The sequence below is a fragment of the Euwallacea similis genome, chromosome 30 (assembly GCF_039881205.1).
Source record: "Euwallacea similis isolate ESF13 chromosome 30, ESF131.1, whole genome shotgun sequence".
Lineage (NCBI taxonomy): Eukaryota > Metazoa > Arthropoda > Insecta > Coleoptera > Curculionidae > Euwallacea > Euwallacea similis.
Genome location: NC_089638.1, coordinates 1,870,177 through 1,892,253, shown reverse-complemented (window position 1 = coordinate 1,892,253; position 22,077 = coordinate 1,870,177). Strand labels below are relative to the sequence as shown.

Genomic DNA, 22,077 nt, shown 5'->3' with positions numbered 1-22,077 from the left:
CTTTTACGGGAAAATTCGTTTTCTTCTCACCCTCAATTCACTTTTTCAAGCGTCTAAGTATAAATCGGTGACGTTCCCCAGATCTTGGCACCTAAAGTTTTTTTGAATATCGTTTTTTGAATCCAAATCGTTCTTAAAGAATGGTGTTGAGGCTTTCCTCAAATTGTTTGAGTCTTTTCAGGATAACTTTTCTTACGATCTTTCCGTTATATGACAAAAAAAATGACTTTATAAATGTACTTTGGTCTATATTAGTAATCGATATTTGAAGATTCTTTACTTCTTAAAGTAACCTCGAAGAATAGCTTTATATTAATAGTTCTAAAAGGTAAGCTCATTTTAAAGATGAAGCATTCTCCCCTTCAATGTTTCTCTAAATATTTCGGTATCTCCACAAATTATTCCACTTTTGTGATTCTCTATAAGGTATGCTACATGGTGCTTTACTGGTTTCGAAATAAAATACTAAATAATTTATTGCAAAATACTTTATTTAAAAAGAATTAAGTCTAAACAAAATATATTGACTTCAAACCATCATCATCGAAGGTTAATGGAGCCAAATGAAGGTAATAACAGGTGACATTTTTCGTTGGATATGCGAGTGGCGGTCTCCAAATATTGGCGAAACAGATTACTAAGAATCTCGTGCTCCTATTGCCAACATACTTTTATTATCGTTTGCTCAGAAACGCTTACGACCAAAACTTACCTTTTCAAAAGGTTTACCGAAGTCCGCCATATTTTGCAACTCTAATTCCTTTATAAGAGCTTGGATTTCATAGACAGGAAGGCAAAAAGGGGGTGAATTTGAAGACAGCGACATCGTAAAACCAAACAATTCTTTCCCGTAACCCATGGTGGCTAATAGATACTCATGGCATAGCTCAAAAGTTTCTTCTAACCGTCCGGAACGATGTAGGAGCTTTAGAATTTCAGCGGGGTTTCTAACCTAAGGGACATTTGTGATAAGTAAGCGAATTATAAAGATAGCACATCATGACTTGCCTTATAAGACTTCAAGAGCCAAAATGGTATATAAACTCTGAAGTTAATCATTTTTTCGCAAATAGCTTTGTGAAGCAAAGTGGAATTGGGTTCCTCGTATTTGTCTAGGTAAGTTTGCAATAATTGCCAAGCTATTAAAGCCACATCCTCCCTATTCGCAGGTAAGTCTACAAGCGTATAAGAAAATTATCCTCTGTAGTGACTATTTATACAAAATCCTGCCTTGCAAATCGTTTTCCGCTAACCAATTCCAGGCAGTCGGGTCCTCGTCTTCGCTTAAAGCCAAACATCTCCAGGTCAAACCCACAAACGTAGAAATATAGGAGATATTAAAAGTGGTCGCAACCTCTAATGCCGTTTTGAATAATCCGCAACTGTTCAGTAAAGTAACAAGTTCAACGGCATCTAAAAAACGCAACATCTTTGTAAACATAATCATTTTATTTTCTGAAAGGTCTAACCTGTAATATTGGTGGCTAAAGAGGGATCGAATCTAGCCAACTTTAGTTTGGCACTAGAGAATGCGAGTTCCTTTTTAATAGCGTCGATATTAACCACTTCAACTTGCTTTTTGATGCGGAAGATCTCGCTATCTTTTCTTGATCCGGCTAATGATTCCAGGATAATTTCATCTTCGCCTTCGTCGGGATATGAAGGACGAACTACCCAAGCATGCTGAAAAAAATGAGAACTATTTACACTTTAAGCGATGTATGTGTCTTAAAACTTACTACTTCCCCCATGAAACTTATTGTATTTTTTTTAATAACATTCGATATAACGTTAGGAAGCTTTAGAGTATCGTGAGTACCCAAATAACAAACAGTTTTCTTGAATTTGCGAAAAGGTCGTGTTTTGGTGTAAAGAAGATCGTTTCGCTTCACCATCTGAACCCTTTATTGAACTTACACACAAACATTCAGACACTTACCTGTGCGTCAACCAGCTGCAACATAATTTTGGCCGTCAAAAGACATTTTACTTGTTTCTCCAAACACTCTACATTATCATATTGAGATAGCCTAAAGGCCTGTTCATACATTACAGACGCGGCTAATCGGTGGCACAAAGGACCGCGCTTAATTTGATACGCATACAAAAAGTCGTAGAACACATTGTCCGTAGCATCAGTTGCTCTTGCCCTAGTGAGGAGAATGTTTGTAAACAATTCATCCATATCTCCGTAAGTGAAGCTCAGCAAAACATCAAAATTTCTCTCGTCAAGGAGCGTTTTAACCCAATCTCTTAAACTGTCTTGTTTTCGTTCGATATCCGGGTTGGATTTTAAAGCGTAAAAGGCTTCTTCGTAGTGCTTAAGACAGAGGTGGTGTTTGAATTTGATGGAATATAAAGTGGCCACACGAGGGTTTTCTGGGTCAGCAATAGTCAGGGCCGTATTAGCCGTTTGAATAGCACAATCGCGAGCACTGTGTAACTCGAAGAGTTGAATTACCTACAAATGCATGTTATTTAAATGATTATTTTACTGGTAATGAATCAAAAACCTTCAAATAGTAAAGAATAAGGGCTTGATTTTCAGAATGGTCTTTTATCAATTTTTGCAAAAACGGCTCGGTTATGACCCCTTTGGCAGCAATTTCAAATAAATTGAGGGCTTTATAGTTTTCCCCACTAGTAAGAAATGAAACGGCCAAAAGAAAGCTACCTAAAAACCAAGGAGAATTGAAAAATACTCTATAATGCGACGATAACTTAACTCACAGCTGGAAATATTCCAATCACACCAACTGACCAGCAGCTTCACGTACTGTTGCAGCCAAACGTGCTGGCCACTACTGACCAGCCATTCTGGTAATATTGTATTAGTTCTTAAAGGCCACCTAAATACTGTAATCGGAAAATATCCATTTATATGTAATTATTTAAATATTTATCTGACAAGAAGGATACAAAACATAGCGTAGACTGCTAACAAAAGGCAACAAACTTAAATGCCAATAGGCCATTGTTTTTTCAGAGAAATCGATCTTGGTGAATAGTTTTCGTGCTTCTTGACCTCCAGTTGAGCAAGTGAAGAGTTCTAGAAGTGAGTATGTGGATCTCTGAGGGCGCACATTAGAGGCAGGCGTTAGTTTTAATGGAGCTAGGCGTTGCAAAGTCGATTCCCTGTAATAAACCCTGTTTCTTTAAGTAACGATGAAATGTACGTAAGTAACGATGTAAAATAATTTTTTGCAGGTATTTGTACGTAAAAAGTTAAACGTTTTTAAAGTAGAAAAAACTTACTGAGGTACATTATTGAGAGCAGACAATTTTGTCAGCCATAACATCACGAAGTATGCCTGGGTTAGGTAAGTAATTTCAGGTTTGCAAACCGAATGTAAGGCTTCGGACACATTTGATTTCAAGGACTCTCCTTTTTCCAAAATATCGCATAATATGATCATGTTCCGGCAGATACCAAATCTAAAAATTCACACATAAGTGTATTCATTGTATAATGAGCACTATACTTGAAGTTAGCCATATTACTTTTCTCTACGAAAGTATTGACGAGATTTTAGCCACACACTGTATGAACGAACATCACCTTACCGATTTTGACACTGTTGCCTCAAACACGAGGCTACGAATGACACCCCCAAATTACTGCTGAAATAATGTAACGTATTTGGATTTGGCTGATTGTCTGGACTTGCCGAAGTCGAATCATATCTCAGCAATTCCAAGAGCTTGTGTATCGCCTTGTACAGATCTGTGCCTTGACTGAGAATCGAATTTACTTGGTCGCAAAGCGTATTATACTGGAATTCAACCAATTGTTAGTGGCTTTTAATAATTAAGCTCGTTTTAGATTATCAAATTCTTGTATACACAAAATATTAGATAACCCAAAACTAGCTTTAGGTACGAATACCTCGTGTTCCATTTCACTTTGCAGAGACGTCAACAGTTTAACTAAAACTGCATCAGGTTGAACGGACATTCCCACGTCTCTCTCAAAGGCTAATTTGAAACTAGAGCTCAACTGCTTCTCGATATAAACAATGGCTTCAAATAAAATTAGCACGTCGTCCAACAGATTTTGACCTGAAAGCATGATAAGATCAATTTAACTAATTTCCAGTAATATGTAGAGAAAAGAAAACCTTCTTCTAGGAGGGCGAAATTTATGAATTGGTCCTTATAAATGAATTCACTCAGAGCCATATGCTCTAAAGGCTCCATGGGGCGAATGAATGAACAAGTGGCCTTTTTCAGTAAAATCGCTCCGGAATTTTGAGGCAAAGCCACGAAACCGAGGGGTCTAAGACTGGCTTTGTGGTACTGGATACAACAAGAATAGAATTTCTGCCAACACCTACGTATATGATTTTTATTAATGTTGTATATGGTGTGCTCCAAAGTTGTTCCACATGTATTTATTTATTTCGATCATAGATTTCAGATAAATAATAATGATAATTGCCCTATATAGCAGTGAGGTTTCACAAACTAATTTTGAGTGTGACGCCTCCACGGAACCGAGTCATTTCAGTCGCTAAGCATAACCGGCGGGTAGGCAGTTATACTAAATTTCTGACCAACTATGAGCTAAACTCTGGCTTTTTTCTTACAGTAACTGAGATTTCTATATAATCATACATGTGATAATATAGCAATTTGGAACACACTGTGTATATGTTAATATCAAAATACCATTCAGAGTGTTCTAGATATTCGTCAGCTGAGACTTCTTCATTAAAGAAACATGCATGAATGTCACTCTCTATGGCTAAACATATTGCTTGTTTCAAGGCAGCCACGGAAGTCAGATTAATTTCTGTACCCATCAGATTAGACTTTCTATAAATCTAATAATAAAATAAGAAAATTGGTTAAGCTAATATCAATAAATAAAATAAATCAACTCACCCCCAAAGCTTTATTAATTGTATGCAAAGAAAACCCTCCAGGTCGAAATAAATGTTGCAAGTAGAATTGTCTGGGATCGCATTCTGAAGCATCTCTCTGTGGCTGAGAATCTTGAATTGGTTCTTTTATAACAGGAGTCCAGATCCCGGACCGAATGTTCGAGATGTAAACAACGCAGTCGTCGTCATTAGTGCGCCAAGCGCCCCAAATGCAATTAGATTGTAGAGAGAAATTTATAAGATCATTCTAGAAAGGCATTAATTACAAGTTTGAATAGATTCAAAAATACTTCTTACCTCAACTGAAGATAAAGTGTTGAGAACCTTAACACGTATTTGTTGTAAATTTTCAATAATCTTTAGAATGTAAAATTGACTGCTGCTTACAAAATTTACAAATATCCCCAAAAGATCATGACCTTCATATGGACAATCACTTTTCCTTAACACAGCTATAAACATGACTTTTAAATGCATTTATTTTGTACATAAAGAAACAAACTCTATACCTGCCTGAATTCGTTCAGTATTGCAATTGTCACTTTCAGAAAAAATGTCTATAGCAAACACACACTGTCCAGTTTCACATAACCAAAACTTTAAATTTCCATTTCTTGACAATGTTATTACATGCACTTCAAAATCTATAACATGAATTAAAGTGCTCACTATCTGATTTCCATCATTTGTTTTAGACCTGCAATCATATGAAATGTACAACTTAACTTACCCATTTTTATATGAGCACTTACCGAAACTTGTCAGTTAGTCCTGATAGAAATCGAGGCATTAGTGACTCGCCTTTTAATTCTTGACATATTGCCTGACCAGCTTTAGTTAACCTAATCAATAGCAGTTCAGTAGAAAGATAAGATAGCACAAAAAAAGCTTCATCAGTGTCCACATTATAGAAGGATCTGGCCAAGTTGGGGAGTTGATCAACTATATTAACCATAATAATTTGTTTGGTGTGTGATTCAAAACATAGGACTTACTGGATGAACTAGGATTGTTAAATACATGAAAGCTGCATGGGTCTCTTGCATCACTGGCATTTGCTTTTGAGAAAATTGAAGCAGCAGCTAAGTTTGGGTGAGAACCTAATAATTCATCCTATAAATTTATCCTATTAAAATACAATGAGACTGAGGGGTTATGTTACTAAAAACCTGCTTATGGAACTTTGAAGGATGTGGAAATGACAACTTATGAACACTGCAAACAGTGGGGACTAAAATAAATACATTATCTTCAGTTTCTTGAACTGATATTCCATCAAGAATTGAGCTATCAATGAACCTAATTTTTAATTTGTTTCCTGAGAGGTTTACATCCAGACTTTGCTCAATTAGTTCTAAGTAGTCATTGTTGATTCGCCTAAAAATCACAAAATAGAAGAAAAAGTTAGAAAAAGTTTTTCTGGCTAGTTTATTCTTAATTTTGAATAAATTTATTACCTATTGGTTAATAAAATTGTTTATAAGAGTAAATTGTGTTCATTTTTGTGGTTAATTCTCAATTTCTAGAAGTGTTTTAGACTTTTACGTATTAAGGGCTAAAAATGAAAAACATTTTTTTGGTAGTGGAAATGTAAGTACAGAAAGGAACTGACATTTCTCAAAAAAATTGCCTGAAATGCACTATTTAAATTTACATAAAATATTCTTCAACTAAATTGGAAAATGTGTGAATTAGTTTCCCATACTTCCTAAATAAAACTAATGACATTGATTTTACAATATGTAGGCACTACTGCACATAAAAATAATGAATGAGGACAGCATAGTCTACGAATCCAGCTTAAAATTTACCAATGTATGAAGCGGTTTCTTGTATAATATCGGCTGCTATCAGTATAACAATAACCATCTCCCTTTTCTGTGGCTTTAATGTCTTGCAATGTGCTTTGAGTGCCTCCTATAGATGACAGCAAAATATGTATGTTAAGTTTTATTATGTTTATTAATAAAAACCAGACTCACCAGTGGTCAATGTGATTTCAGTTCCTTTTTCCAGTAAGTCCTGGTCAGTCATCACTTCTCGATATCCCAAAGTGAATTCAGTCATGATGAATTTATATTATGAATAATTGAATGATACTAAATTACAGTAACATTAAAGGAAAACTCACAATAATTTTTTTTTAATTGTTTGCGAGTGCAAATCTGCAAAAATTCAAAACGATATACATTAAAGGCGCTAAAATAAAAATTTTGCATTTGTGTTATTTATTTTGAGAACCGGTCACCGGTCTTGGAAGGGTCGGCAATTGACAAATGACAGATGGGGGTTTGAGCTTTAAACTTATAGAAAAAATCATGAAGCATTATCGAAACAACGCTCCTCCTTACTTCCTAATAGAATCACGATGACTAAGATGTCTTAATAAGGTTGGAAAAATGACGTCGCTAAGAAGTAGCTTGTGGAATGTGCTACAGACATGTGTTTGAACTTAACCTAAAGAGGACTTCTAACTGTCTGAACTTCCATCTTCAGATATACAATTAGAATCCTCATATAACTCCACACAATAGAGGAATTGCCAAGAATTAGTTCAAAAAATTTTAAATTTTAACACCCTTTATTATATTTCTTATTAACGAAGTCGAGTCGATAGTTTTGATAATTTTCGCATAACGAAAATACAGATTCATTCCTCAACCTTATCGACATGCGTTATTTGACCGTTAAAACACGTGACTAAATCTCCGCCAACCGCATTCGGTGCAATCAAGTTCAGCGCCGTCACCATTTGAAAATAGGTCTGACGTCAGCCTCCATATAAATATCTGACGCGCATTAATATTTCCCATAATTCTGTTGGTGATCGATTCAGAAGCATCATTATTAGCTCTCTGGATAATATCTCTACCTAACGGATTTTTTTTGATTTTGTGGTAATTGTGAAATAAAAATTATACAAAATGGTAAGTATAATTCAACGTCGAATCACTGGTTTTTATTTGCGTTTTTAATATATAGTCTGAGAAAATTGCGTTTAAACGAACAGAATCGAGGTAACGGAAGCCGCCATTTAATCTAACGCTACACACACGCCAACGTAGGCAACCGGCATTTTGTAAATTCTGCCTTTACGTGTGTATTAAAGATGATTTGAACTTTCAATAATACAACTTATTTATCAATACGGTTAGCCCTAAATTTTAAATATATGAGAAAGCGCTTGGTGAAATGTCCTATTAACGTAGGGCGTGGCATCGGCCACTTCTCTCAAAAATGGAAAAAATGAAATTTAGAATAAGTACGAAAATTGCAGGACCAAAGCTGAAAAATATTGATTATTGGCTTTTATTATTGATATTTAACTATATAATAATAATTATCCTTTGGTATTAAATTAGCTATTTTTGTATAATTTATTGGAAAAGGGGGAGGCTAACGTAGAGCTATTAACCCAATATTTGAGAGAAATTATTCTATAAGTACTTCATATTTTAGAAAATTAAATAAATTGTTTCCATGCTACAGAACAGTTGTTCTTAAATAGCAACCTCCCTTTAATCCTTTTTACTATTTCATTTCATAGGTTGGAATGTTAGTAGCTTTAAAATGAGTCAAAAGTCCTATATTCAATTATTGATATTGTTGTCTTTTATCTAATTTTCTTTGATCCATTGTATTTCCAATTGTCACAAGACACATTATATATTTTTCAGCTATTAAATAGCCTTTAACTGAGAGCATTAAAAAACAGTACATTTTTTTAACTTGAAACATAGGATTTCACATATTAAAATTTTGAACTCCAGGCTATATTCTGCTAGAATCAAAGTTATGAAACTTAGCAAATAGTAATTTGACAATTTAATTTACACTAATAATGCAATTAAGTTAACAAACATACAGTTTTTACTGAAAACTTATTTTCCAATGACTATTTAACACAAATAAATTTTTTTCTGCAGCGTGAATGTATCTCAGTTCATGTCGGCCAAGCTGGAGTCCAGATTGGTAATGCCTGCTGGGAGCTCTACTGTCTGGAACATGGCATCCAACCTGACGGTCAAATGCCTTCTGACAAAACTGTAGGTGGCAATGACGACAGCTTCAACACTTTCTTCAGCGAGACTGGTGCCGGCAAACACGTCCCAAGGGCAGTGTTTGTGGACTTGGAACCCACTGTAGTAGATGAAGTGAGAACCGGCACCTATAGACAGTTGTTCCACCCAGGTAGACTGCATATAATTATTTTTTTAAGTCTTAAGTATAACTGATTTTAAAAAGCTTTCAGTCCAAAACAAACACCCTAGATATCTCTTGATTCTGTGAAAAGTTTCATTTGAGAAAAAGAAATGTCAAATGAATATCCAACATAATTATAAAAGGCATAAAGTTATTATCTTTTCAGCAGTACTAAAAAATGTGAAATTAGTTGATGTATTTACAGATTACAGAAAGAATCATATGGCTATAAAACAAATTCTTAATGCATTGAGTTTATAAAAATTAATAATTCACTTGTAAAACGTAAAAATTGTGCTGAGTTGCAGTAATAGATTCCATTTTCCATGGATATATGGAAAACTTTTGTTCTAGTAATATTTTGGTTTTTGAGATATGGTATCAACAAATTAACAACATTATCTTGTTTCTAAATTGTAAAATAAAGCTTTTTTTATTTTTGTCACAATGTAAGCCTTGGAAAGTTTTGTCTCCTATCATACCAAACGAAAGATAATTACTAATTAAGTGTTAAAGTTGATATCGGAATAAATTTGTCCTAATTTTGCCGGTGTACGTAAAATATTAAAAATCAGCGGATATGAAAATGTTTTTCTTTCATTTCAGAACAACTCATTACCGGAAAAGAAGATGCTGCCAACAATTATGCCCGTGGTCATTACACTATCGGCAAGGAGATCGTCGACTTGGTTTTGGACAGAATTAGGAAGTTAGCCGATCAATGTACTGGATTACAAGGCTTCTTGATTTTCCATTCGTTTGGTGGTGGAACTGGGTCCGGTTTCACTTCTTTGTTGATGGAACGTCTGTCGGTCGATTACGGCAAGAAATCCAAACTCGAATTCGCCATTTACCCAGCACCTCAAGTGTCGACCGCTGTAGTGGAACCCTACAACTCCATATTAACCACCCACACCACTTTGGAGCACTCCGATTGTGCTTTCATGGTTGATAATGAGGCCATCTATGATATCTGCCGCAGGAATTTGGATATCGAACGCCCCACTTATACAAACCTGAACAGACTGATCGGTCAAATCGTGTCTTCCATCACCGCTTCTTTGAGGTTCGACGGAGCATTGAACGTAGACTTGACTGAATTCCAGACCAATTTGGTGCCCTACCCCCGTATTCACTTCCCACTGGTAACATACGCTCCGGTTATTTCCGCCGAAAAGGCTTACCATGAACAACTTTCTGTCGCCGAAATTACCAACGCCTGCTTCGAGCCTGCTAATCAGATGGTGAAATGCGACCCTCGTCATGGCAAATACATGGCTTGTTGTATGCTATACAGAGGTGATGTCGTTCCCAAGGACGTAAATGCCGCCATTGCCACAATAAAAACCAAGAGGACCATCCAGTTTGTCGATTGGTGTCCAACTGGATTCAAAGTAGGCATCAACTACCAACCACCAACTGTTGTGCCTGGAGGTGACTTGGCTAAAGTACAACGTGCAGTCTGCATGTTGTCCAACACCACCGCCATCGCGGAAGCTTGGGCTAGGTTGGATCATAAATTTGACTTGATGTACGCCAAGCGTGCATTTGTCCACTGGTATGTAGGCGAAGGTATGGAAGAAGGAGAGTTCTCCGAGGCTCGTGAAGATTTGGCCGCTTTGGAGAAGGATTACGAAGAGGTTGGAATGGACTCCGGAGAAGGTGAAGGCGAGGGTGCCGAGGAATACTAAGTTCCAAAATAAGCAGAAGAAACATATTTATTGGTCTTCCATGTTCTGAACTAAAAGTTTGTTACATTTTTGTACTACATTAAATTTATTTCTTCTGTATAAGAAATATGTTTTTTATTTATTCATATTGCTTCCAGTCATATTATACAGCATGATTCATGAAGGTTTTTCTGAGCAAAACGTTTTGGTATAAAGATTAAAAAACCCTAAATATTCTTAATTTTTTTATTTATGTTTTAATCTATTACTAAATACATTTTACCAGAATCTATGATTAGTGGATTTTCCTCTTTAGGGATATCCTGTGTAGCCAATTGAAAATTTCATTTTTACACAATTGTTGAAGTAAAAATATCGAAATTGTTAAATTGATTTAAAATAATATTTGCAAGAAGGGAATCGATCTAGATCAACATCTCTTGCCTCTAATCTTAGCTAGATTTTTGTGTTTGGGCAACCGCAGACCATCCTTGCCCCCACCCACTACCGCTGAAGGTTCGTATAGACAGACAACCACGTCCTCAAGCCAACATCGTCGGCCTAGGGATGTGCAATAGTCCGCAAGATATAGATTTATATCGATAAAAGCAGTTCAGTGTAATTTATGGCACTTTGCCCGGAAATACAGTAAAACTATATCAAAATCGAACAATAAATATAAATTGTTAGAGGGTGTCTTGCTTTTAAATGCATTACACTGTAGATGATATAGCGAGAATGCATTAATTTCATATTGCATTTACATCTTGACGTGGTTGTGATAGGCGAGTTGCAGGCCTCGATACCTAAAATTGTTGGATTTGATTTAACCTCATTAATCCCATGAGTGCAACACACATCAACCCTCGATCTCAAAAGGATTAATATTCAGTAAATTATTTTAGTTGGTAAATTGTAGTAAATGTCAATGTGATAATATCGATATCTCGCAAACGATATAAAGTTTTGAATATTGAATCTAAACGTATCGATACGTCAAAGTTTCGTAGCATGTCGAACATCCCTACGTGTCTGATCGTCGCCATTATTGTTGTATTGCGTTTGACTTGAAGCTGATTTCGCGTTTTGTGTTGTTGACGAAATAGAGATTTAAAGGAAAACTTTCGTTAAGTTTTCTACTGTTTGTGAAAATCTGGGAATACAAATTTTGCGGTAGAGATCCAGGTTTAGACAAGGAAATCAGGTGTGTATGTATAACCACCTCGTTTTTACCAATTCATGAACCTAATCAAGATGGTGATGGGCATTTGAGAATTCCTAAGTAGTACGTTCCAATTATTTTTGAGAGTGACTGAGGATTTTCTTGCGTCCAATGAGTTAATGGGGAAATTTTTCTCTCCTCGCTCTCTTTGGCTTTGCAAACATAGGAAGCTGCTGTTTAAGTATCACTTGATAAAAAGGTTGAAGAAAATTAACTGTTGCTTTTACTGAGAGATAATTTTGATATCAATAATGATGTAAGAATGAACCTAAAATGTTAAATTCTCTCTTGTTGCTAAAACCCTCCTATGTGGGTACTGTTTTGATATTACCATCCTGTGGGGAATATTTCAACCATCCAGATTATAGAATTGGGGCCTCAAGTCTGTTTAATAGTTCATTAAACTTTCAAGGTTATTGAATTACTGAGTCTCCCAAGACTAGAAATGCCTTACACATAGTTGAGACTAGATATTTAATTCCCAAAACCTGTGAGACATATTTTGTAACAATGACTATAAAAGATTATCCAGTAAAACACTGAAGGAGTACAGTCTCAGTACAGTAGGGAGAACAATCATAAAACACAATACAGCATATCACAAGCAAAACATTTTCTGAAATGCAATTTATAGATTTGGTTTTGTGCTCTTATTAATTTTGCTGTGTAGTTGCTTTGGTTGGTTGCAGCTCTTTTTGCAATTATACATTGAATATTTTTTCTTTATGTTATTTTTTCTATTTTTCTTCTCAAAGAGCTCCTTTGTTTACCTCTTAGCTGCAATGAGCCAGTGCTCCATCCAGTTGGAACTAACAGCTGTGAGAATCTTCTAGGGTTAGATTTTCTAAAAATCATTTACCACAAATCCTAGAATTTCGAGGTATTTTGCGAACTTTAACGATTCGTCGTAAATCACCAAACTTATTTCTATGTCTTTGATGCGTTCCTAGGACTTTTTTGTTTAAGTTTTCTATGAATTTCTGACTGAGGTATTTATTGTAAATGATAAATTGAGATACCCTGTATATGGTAGTTTTCTATAAAAATGTTGTATTTATATAAATGTTAAGATATTTTCAAACACTGTATAAAAGTGATGCGCCAATGGGAGATTTGATTGTTTGAGGTTGTGCACCATATTTTCCCCTCCTGTGAATATGTCCCTCTGTATTTTATTTAAAAAATGTTATAACATAATGTGTGTAAGTGAACTGCATTAACGATTTTCGCATATTACGGTAAGACATACCATTACCCAAACTTCGGTTCCTGTAGGACACTTCAGGCATCTAATGCGTAAGTTCGTCATAGATTTTGCCATCCACTTGCAGGAAAAACTGAGCGGACGTCTTACGCGTTTGGCGCCGACACGCTCCATTTTATTTTTTAGTTCTGTATTGTTTTTAACAATTTCGACTTTCAGGCGAAACAAGATGCCGGGTTTTAGCAGCGCGGGCACGTTCAAAATCTTTATCGGAAACCTCGCCGAGAAAACCAGCGTATCGGAACTTCGGCCCCTCTTTGAGAAATTCGGCAAAGTCGTCGAATGCGATGTCGTCAAGAATTACGGTTTCGTCCATATGGAAAACGAATCGGAGGGCCGCGAGGCGATCCAGCAACTTAACGGGCAAATGTTGAATGGTCAGTCGATGAAGTGTGAGGCTGCCAAAAGCCGCAAAGCGCCCCAAACTCCCACTACGAAGATTTTCGTTGGTAATCTGACGGATAACACTAAAGCACCTCAAATACGGGAATTGTTTAAAAAGTTCGGAACTGTTGTTGAATGCGACATCGTTCGCAATTATGGGTTCGTACACCTCGAGTCCTCGGGAGACGTTAACGAATCGATTAAAGACCTAAACGGTCAAATGGTAGATGGACAACCCATGAAAGTACAAATTTCTACCAGCCGGGTTCGACAGCGCCCCGGAATGGGAGATCCTGAACAATGTTATCGTTGCGGACGTGGCGGACACTGGTCGAAGGAGTGTCCCAAGGGAATGGGACCCGACAGGTTTCGCGAACGTATGTTCGGTCGCGACCCTTATCCACCACCACCGCCGCCACCGTTTCTACGCGATCGGATGATGGGACGTTTTGAGGTAAATCGCGATTTTCTTTACTTAACTCATATGGATAACCTACACTTGGTTCATACAGCTTTGGTTGCTACATTCTTCGGCTGTAAAAAGTTGGCCTGCAGAAAGCTGCAAATATTAATTCATAATAATATCTCTTTTTGCCTCTCAACTTAAGGTTTTTAAGTTGTGTCAAATTGGGATGCATTACCTACGAATAAAGTTTTATGTTGGATATAGATAATGTGGTTCCCAATTTGTTTTAAAATTCAAAGTAAGTTTTGTTGTTTTTGAATGATCTTATTATGGTTAATTCTAGTAACTTTCAATAAAATTTGGTACTCTCCATATTTGTATTTAATGAGAGAATATCATGAATAAAATTTGGCACATGCATTCTCAAGATTGAAATATTTCAGTTATTTATTTCATTGTTGATCACCTTCAATAATCTGCAGAAGAAGCTTTGTGGGTGAGTTTTAATTTTAATATAATTAATATCCTATCTAAAAATAGTTATTCTTCAAACCGGCTTTAATGGGCATTTCGTATATTGTTGATGTATTATTTATTTTTATTTAAGTTGGCTAATTTAAAGTTTGCAGTACGAATAATAGTAACGAAAATATGCTTTGACTTAAGTATGATGACAGTCTGTCATATCATAATGCACATTGAGGCATTAATGTCAATGGCAAAAATAATTATTGGTCTGCTTTGATAATCGAAGGTAATCCATCTTAGAAACGAAATTATTTCTTTATTGCTAGGGTGTATGTTGCCAAAGTCTTGGAGTTTTCTACCTTGTTTATCAATGGGGCCTAAAAAGATGCAATATTGCAGGATTAGCCTTAGTAAGCAATTCCTTGCATTACTGTATCGGACCTATAACATTGATCACACATCTTAACATATAAATTTCTGATTTAGGACGCGTATGATGCTTATTATGACAGACGATTCCCGGAAGATTCACGTGATCTGTACGAACGCCGCTACTCGAGCATTCCTTCGCGTAGCGAAATGGCATTCCGAAGTAGCAGAGACTTTTTACCACCCCCCTTGCCGCCAAGGCGTGAGCCGTTGCCGCCAATTCCTTCGATTGGGTTGAGAGGTTCCTCATCAGCTGGCTTGAGTTCCAGACTGAGTGATTCCAGTTATTCAAGGAGTGCCAGCGAATATGCTATGTTTAGCAGACGCTCGCCGCCTCCTCCCAGTTCATTGAGCAGCTCGAGAATGAGCCGCATGTATGAGGACTTTAGTCGCGATACTTTTGATGACAGAAGGTACCTTTCTTTTTCATGGATTTGTGATGAACCGTATGTGAGCACAGAAATGTTCTGTAAGCTTCGATGAAAGCACGATTCTCGATTGCCACTAATGCAATTGAGTTACTCCTGTGATTTTTACCCTTAAAGTATACCTTAAATTAGTAAATATGAAGATCACAGTGTGTTTTGGAGCGTGAAAAATTGTGAAATGAAAAAGATACATTCTAAAATCACAATTCTAACATTCAAATGACGATTTCTTATATACAAATGATATTTTCAAAATAACATGGAAATGGAGTGCGTAATGATGTAGTAGTTTTATCAAAAAAATATTTTAGTGCATTATATTTTATATTTTATGTCTTTTTAGGCCTACCATGCGTGGAGCATCCCCTCCCAGGAGATATGCACCCTATTAAAGCATTAACGCACGTCTTCATGACAGAAAATAAATTGATAATTTTTTTGTTGTAATCTTTCTCTAAAATTTGTAACTAATGGTTGTAGCTGGTGTGAATTTGAATTATCCAATTTTTTTTAAATGTGGGCAAAAATCTTAAATAATAATTAACATTAGTTTAAAATTTGTGACCAATTCTTTAATATTTGTGTCGAATTCGCTCGGTATCGTCATATGTAGGATCTAATAAACTGAATATATACTTCAACTGTACAGAGATATTGTAATCATTTTCAGGTACTTATTAAAAATAGGTGGCGATTTAAAAACTAAATGAGTAAATGAACGGACTAATCACTTCAGAATTTATTTTGGTGTTTTGTGTGTTACACGCTGTCGAATTATAATAACGTTAACAATTATTGAGTCATAGTGTGCTGTTAAGGATAGGTAGTGAGTGACCATAATTAGCAAACTACAGGCATGTCTTCAGATTTACCATAACAAAGTACTTATCAAAATCACAAAAAATGTCTACATACTTTTTAATTCTGCTAAATTATCAAGTGGGTATGAGGTAAATTGTGACCTATAAGACGCCGAGTATTTTTGTCGTATAATCATACAAAACTTTATACGAAATTTTTATTTTTTACATAATTTACAATAAGAATCATTAGGCATCTATAATAATAAACTAATAGAAATCGGCTAGGTAAAATTCATTAAAATTAGACAAAAAATGTAGGTAATTAAAACATCGGGTAACTCCTTATTTATTTACATTTTAGAAAAGGGGCATTATCTAATTTGTTAACTCATATTGATAATAAAAGTCGTTCAGATTATGACATAGAAAAATAAAAACTAATGGCACTCCTTATGATTAAAATTTTAGTCAATTAAGTATAACCATAAATGATTTTTATAAAAAAACAAACGTAGTTAATTAATAATGTGAATAAATCAGTTCCTTAGTTAACACATGTCATGTTTTGCAAAAAAGTTCTTACTGTTCCCAGAAAAAGGTTAGTAATGAGTAAAGTAGATACTTTAACACAGGGAATTTTATCGGAAATAAATACCTACAGAACTATTAATAAGTATAGCGCAAAAAATATCATCAAACGGTTAGTAATATCATTTTAAATCACCTAATTCCTATTTAACGTTGCAAATTATGACAGTTCCGTATATGGTAAGAAATAAAAAAATTAAATATTTTCAGTCATATCGACATTTTATAAATATGTATTCAGAGTTTTAAATATTATTTTAGTTTAACAAATGATATTAAAAAAAATATTTTTTGCTATTCAACACTTTATTGTGGTATTTCATATTTTTATTAACGGCTTTGATTATATTATTTTCCAAAACAAATTTAACGTTTAATAAATTCCTATAGCAATCATACTTTGTTCACTAAAAATTCAATTATGTCTAATACTTCATGAAACGTTTTCAGTAAAAATAAGTCCAAATCATCGATCATAACCTAAGCAATAGTTAGCTGCGATTTCTAGGCACTTTTTTAAATAAAAATTACAGCAGAACAATCATGTTTGTATAAAAACATTATCAAATTTCAATAAATGGTGGCCATAACTTCAAGTTGACCCAGTATTCTGGAACTCTTCATCAAACATCATCTAGCCCATAGCTCTCATATCGTTGTCCAACATATTTAGAAATAATATTTGTTTATTTCAACAGAGAATAATTATTCCTTGAATACCTTAATGACTTAGGAGCTTGATTGAGAATAATTTCTTGCAATTGAAGCTTAAAATTAGAATCACAATAAATAGTAGGTATAATTTTAAAAGCTGCTGTCCCATCCTGAAAGATCGTCAGGTGGTAAACCGCCCTCATCGGGGGGATAGGGGTCGAAGTTGGAGGAATCTGTCACGCTCCTAATTTTCGGCAGAATAGGCGGAGTCAGTGTTCTGTTTACCAGACCTTCCCAATTGAAGCCATCAAACCACCTGCAAATAACAGAGAGACCAATGTGATTGATTTGAATTTTGGTACAAAAAATGCAGGTAAGATTCATATTTACGCCTAAAAACCTGTACTTACTTATGCTTTTGGATATCACTAATGCCTCCTTTTTGATAACCTAAACGTTCTGCAGGATTGTCCCTACAAAGTTTCTTTATCAGAGCAGTAGCGTTCCTTGTAATATTTTTGGGAAAATCTATGGCATCGATTCCCTGCAAATAAAAATATATGTGAATAATTAAGAGGATAGCATTTTATCTATGGTAGATGGTAAGTAGGGATTAAGGGAGTAAGTGGCGATTGGGTGGTTGTAAAACTGTTTATTTGTACAGGCGACACTAGTATCGCTCGTGTGGATATTTGAAAACTTTGAGAAGAAATTTCATGATTATGTTGTCGATAATATATCTTTCAGTGCTGATAACTTTAATATTTCTTTGATATTCTAAACTATTGAATTTTTTTGTGGTAATTTACTACTAAGTTTGTTACATAAATTGCATTTGTCTTGTACATTATCCTAGTTCTGTTCCTGTGAGGGTTTACTTTAAGAGACGTAAGGACACTTTAGTACCTTGGACACCTTATGATTAAGTTAGATCTAAAATACCTCAAGGTCGTCAACTTTGTTGACAGTTATTACCCCCAAATACGCTTTTGACTATTTTAATTACATTCCAATTATAAAAAAAGTAATAAAAATAATCTAGTTCAAATCAAAACAAACATTTTTGAGGTTATGATGGAATAAACCAAAGAAATAGCGGGAAAATCTCCAATATTATCATCCTATCTCTCTTTAAATCGCACGACTTGGCAACCCGAGACAAGGATAGATACATGAACAATGAATCTGGTATTACATGTATTGATGTCCTTCTCTGGCTTTCGTTTGGATGTTTTCGTTCTCTGTCTTACCTATGGCGGCTCATAGATCGATATACCTTTAAGGCTATCTCTTTATTAAATAAGATATTCTCTTTAAGCCGCGCTAAAACGCCTCATGCTAGAATGTGAGGAATGCGGATATAACTGGTTCTTGGTGGCGCCACCTTTTTACCCTTTAACTCTCGTTTTCTACGGAATGTCTGCGAAGTGGTTATAACCGGTTTTTTTAAAGGGACGCGAGTGTGTAAATTTTAAAGGTACTTTAAAACGTTTTGAATTATTTTTCAGAGAACTAAAAGTTTTTGTTTTTTTGTTCTTTATAGATTATATATGTTACGTTACGTATATACATTTTCTATAAAAAATATTCCTATAATTACTTCGATATGAAAGTCATACTAACAAATACAAATAAGCTTGTTATTTTGCTACCAGGATTATTAACTATTAGAAAATCTTAAAATGTACTCTTGCACTACTGAAGAGTATGGTGATATAATTGGCCTATACGGTTATTTCATTATCATCACTTATCACTTACCTTTAAAATTACGTTATAAGTCTTCATAGGGTCGCTACCGTTGAAGGGGGGCGTACCAGTAAGTAATTCAAACATGAGTACACCGAGTGACCAATAGTCAGCACTGATATCATGACCCTTGTTTAAAATCACTTCTGGCGCCACATATTCAGGTGTACCACAGAAGGTCCAGGTCTTACGGCCAGCGTGTAACTTTTTGGCAAATCCAAAGTCCACAAGTTTCACATATCTGAAGCAGAAATGTTATCGTTAAATTCAACGTATTGAAGTAATCAGTTATCTTACCCTTTAGCATCTAACAACAAGTTTTCAGGCTTTAAATCTCTGTAGATGATGTTCCTAGAGTGAAGGTAATCGAAGGCTTGTACAACACAAGCTGTATAGAATCTTGTGGTGGTGTCGTCAAAATATCCCTTGTCTCGCAAAACGGTCCAGAGTTCTCCACCCAAACAACTTTCCATAAGCATGTAAAGGTATTTTGCGTCCTAATAAGAAAAATAACTTAAAATAATTTTAAAACAGTATTCGTTTTCAATCCAGAAATCTGGATCTTAGTATTCGCATTTTAAGTGTAATGAGATGGAAAACATTAATGCTGAGCTGTCATTATCGCAAAACTCTACTAATCCATAATAGATATCGAGTAGCGAATTAAACGCAGAACTCACCCTAAATGTCTTATAAAGTTTGACAATAAAATCACAGTTAGCTTCTCCCATAATTTCCTTCTCGGACATGATGTGTTGCTGCTGCCGGGTTTCCACAATTTGAGATTTCTTCATCTGCTTCAAAGCGTAGGACTTGTTCGGTTTTCCATTAATCTGGACTAGTTCCACTCTTCCAAAGCCGCCTACACCAAGGGTAGCCAGTACTCTAAGCTCGTCCAGACGAACGGTGGAGAATTCTTCATTAAGCCTAATAAATTTAAAATTGCGTTACAATTAATTCGTAGATATACAGAGTGTCTCAAAAGTAATCCGTTATACTACAGCAAAAGAAAAATTGGTAGGATACTTTGGTCTGGAGAATGGAATTGTCAATTGCTCGAAGTTATCAAATCAAAGTGTATGTTAGGTTCTGATTAGTCTTTCTACTGTGGCTTTAGTTTAACCATTTAGTTCACATAAATAAGTCATAGTAGTTTGCTGTATGAATTGCGTTTAAAATATGCACGCAATTATTTTTTAATTTCTAGTAGCAGTTGAAAATGTTATAAGAAAAATAAGGAGTAATGGTTTTCATTCTCGGTTACTAACTGAACTGCTATCAATTCATACTGATTGAAATACTTTAGCGGATTTTCTCGTCTCTATGAAATTTATGCAGTCGAATATTCAATTTTAAAATGAATATGATATCAGTAGGTACCCATATAAAAGGTTAACAGGGCTTACTAAAAATGCTAAAGAAAAATACTTACAGAAGATGCTAATCCCAGAAGAGCAAGTAAAAGATAAATTATTTTAGATAATGCAATTACAAAGAAACACAGAAACCGTTTTACCAATAATATATCAACCATTATATTATAAATATCCATTGTAAGCCTTTGGTTTAATCAAAAGGAAATATGGTCTTATATATTCTTTTCTTGATGATTAATGCCTCTTTGATAAGTATCATATATTTCATAAAGACTGTCACGAATATGGTTGGATAAAAACCGTAAATTTTTGAAGACATATTAAAACATCCATTAATCTTAACGGTAGTGTAACGTTCAATTAATCACGGTCCATGAATTTGAAAGGTGCCTATCCGACATGTTTGGTTAGTAAATTTAATAGAGTGTAAATACCATCTTCTTACCAAAGGCTTATTAATTTTGCTAATAAATTTGGCGCAACATATGAAATTTATCATTAGCGACAAATTAGTCACAACCAAATGAATAAAGAGCTCAAATGATAAATATTGATCATTTTTTCTTACCGTCGTCGATCATCAAGATCGTCGATATATTTAGTTCTGACTTCATCCAAATTTGATATGAGCTGGAGATATGTGTCTCGGTCTATTACGAGACATGTTACTCCTTCTAGATCGTCCACTATGATGTTGGCCGTCCTCAAATCATCGCTAGAACGAAAATCTTGAATTAGAAAAATTATAAATAATGTTTTTAAGTTGTTTCAATTAACATAAATAAAGAAATCGCTGTATGAAATTTTTTTCTTGGAATAATTACCAAGACCTTGACATAAGGCTTAAGGTCAAATTATTGATGTAGAACAATAATAAATCTAATTTAAAGAGCAAAAATTTTATGAAATGAACCCGGATTGAGCTGAGAGGAATATTCTCAAAATTGTCACAGTTCATAAATATCTCATTGAAATTCTGAAAACAATTGATTAAGCCAAGACTAGAAATACCTAACTGAAAATTAGAAAGAAATCTTGAAAGTCACTTTAAGTTCACTGGTCATGTCTTCCCTTTGATGATGAGTAGTTCCTTATCGGAAATTAGTTCTTACAATAATTATTTTTCATTGAGCGATTGCCAGTTTTTGGTAGCCATAATAGCTTTACTTTAATACCAAATTAATTATCACTTCTACTACAAGAAACCTATCATTATCTGGATATATTATTGTTACATTAATAAATTAAATATTCTCACGATACAACAGCGTTATCTGCATAATTGACTTATGGGTCAGTGGTCACTGATAACCTTTTAGTTATTAAAGAAATATTTATGTATGTGAGATCAAATATTTCACCATTCACAATGAAATCACTACATCGTTCTAGTTTCGTAGACTACATGACCTTATTCAGGTTTTTTCATTGTGATTATTTCTCTCACACCTAAGTTCTTACTTTAAAAATTGCCATTATTTGGGAACGTGAGGGATCTTCTATTATTACGACTAGATGAAGGCAATTACTTACCTACATACTTGAAATGC

General features: G+C 34.8%; 4 protein-coding genes across 6 annotated transcripts in view; 2 read left to right on the top strand and 2 right to left on the bottom strand.

Annotated features, from left to right (window-relative positions):
* Positions 1-473: 473 nt before the first annotated feature.
* Positions 474-7,042, bottom strand: Nup160 (nuclear pore complex protein Nup160). The gene is made up of 22 exons (XM_066403556.1): positions 6,866-7,042; positions 6,695-6,800; positions 6,053-6,260; positions 5,879-5,996; positions 5,636-5,825; positions 5,393-5,580; positions 5,181-5,335; positions 4,885-5,130; positions 4,669-4,823; positions 4,119-4,330; positions 3,887-4,059; positions 3,565-3,773; positions 3,256-3,435; positions 2,920-3,135; positions 2,731-2,849; positions 2,514-2,674; positions 1,940-2,461; positions 1,470-1,683; positions 1,231-1,413; positions 1,009-1,175; positions 713-952; positions 474-654 (listed from the first exon to the last, which is right to left on the bottom strand). The coding sequence occupies exons 1-22, from the start codon at positions 6,948-6,950 to the stop codon at positions 541-543; spliced, it is 4,161 nt and encodes a 1,386-aa protein (XP_066259653.1). The 5' UTR covers positions 6,951-7,042; the 3' UTR covers positions 474-540.
* Positions 7,043-7,658: 616 nt separating this feature from the next.
* On the top strand, positions 7,659-10,872 carry LOC136417772 (tubulin alpha-1 chain-like). The gene is made up of 3 exons (XM_066403577.1): positions 7,659-7,810; positions 8,810-9,074; positions 9,693-10,872. Exons 1-3 carry the CDS (start codon positions 7,808-7,810, stop codon positions 10,775-10,777), a joined length of 1,353 nt encoding a protein of 450 aa, XP_066259674.1. The 5' UTR covers positions 7,659-7,807; the 3' UTR covers positions 10,778-10,872.
* Positions 10,873-11,785: 913 nt separating this feature from the next.
* lark (RNA-binding protein lark) lies at positions 11,786-16,003 on the top strand. The gene is made up of 4 exons (XM_066403579.1): positions 11,786-11,960; positions 13,402-14,080; positions 14,987-15,342; positions 15,701-16,003. The coding sequence occupies exons 2-4, from the start codon at positions 13,412-13,414 to the stop codon at positions 15,747-15,749; spliced, it is 1,074 nt and encodes a 357-aa protein (XP_066259676.1). The 5' UTR covers positions 11,786-11,960; positions 13,402-13,411; the 3' UTR covers positions 15,750-16,003.
* A 358-nt stretch (positions 16,004-16,361) lies between these two features.
* Positions 16,362-22,077, bottom strand: part of for (cGMP-dependent protein kinase for) — an 89,016-nt gene continuing 83,300 nt past the window's right edge. For all 3 annotated transcript variants that reach the window (XM_066403571.1, XM_066403572.1, XM_066403570.1), the window contains 6 exons: positions 21,096-21,242; positions 19,832-20,078; positions 19,449-19,648; positions 19,164-19,392; positions 17,813-17,946; positions 16,362-17,718 (listed from right to left, as the gene is read on the bottom strand). In XM_066403571.1, the coding sequence (XP_066259668.1) occupies positions 17,553-17,718; positions 17,813-17,946; positions 19,164-19,392; positions 19,449-19,648; positions 19,832-20,078; positions 21,096-21,242 (1,123 nt within the window). In that variant the 3' untranslated portion in view covers positions 16,362-17,552. The remainder of the gene's footprint in view (positions 17,719-17,812; positions 17,947-19,163; positions 19,393-19,448; positions 19,649-19,831; positions 20,079-21,095; positions 21,243-22,077) is intronic.

What these genes read in the sequence shown, in the direction of transcription:
- Nup160 (XM_066403556.1), bottom strand. Translation starts at nt 6,950, where the DNA reads ATGACTGAATTCACTTTGGGATATCGAGAAGTGATGACTGACCAGGAC. An exon ending in TGAAATCACATTGACCACTG is followed by an intron (nt 6,801 to 6,865) that starts GTGAGTCTGGTT and finishes TGTCATCTATAG; the next exon opens with GAGGCACTCAAAGCACATTG. An exon ending in CAATTAATAAAGCTTTGGGG is followed by an intron (nt 4,824 to 4,884) that starts GTGAGTTGATTT and finishes TTTTATTATTAG; the next exon opens with ATTTATAGAAAGTCTAATCT.
- LOC136417772 (XM_066403577.1), top strand. An exon ending in TAGACAGTTGTTCCACCCAG is followed by an intron (nt 9,075 to 9,692) that starts GTAGACTGCATA and finishes CTTTCATTTCAG; the next exon opens with AACAACTCATTACCGGAAAA.
- lark (XM_066403579.1), top strand. Translation starts at nt 13,412, where the DNA reads ATGCCGGGTTTTAGCAGCGCGGGCACGTTCAAAATCTTTATCGGAAAC. An exon ending in GGATGATGGGACGTTTTGAG is followed by an intron (nt 14,081 to 14,986) that starts GTAAATCGCGAT and finishes TTTCTGATTTAG; the next exon opens with GACGCGTATGATGCTTATTA. An exon ending in GATACTTTTGATGACAGAAG is followed by an intron (nt 15,343 to 15,700) that starts GTACCTTTCTTT and finishes ATGTCTTTTTAG; the next exon opens with GCCTACCATGCGTGGAGCAT.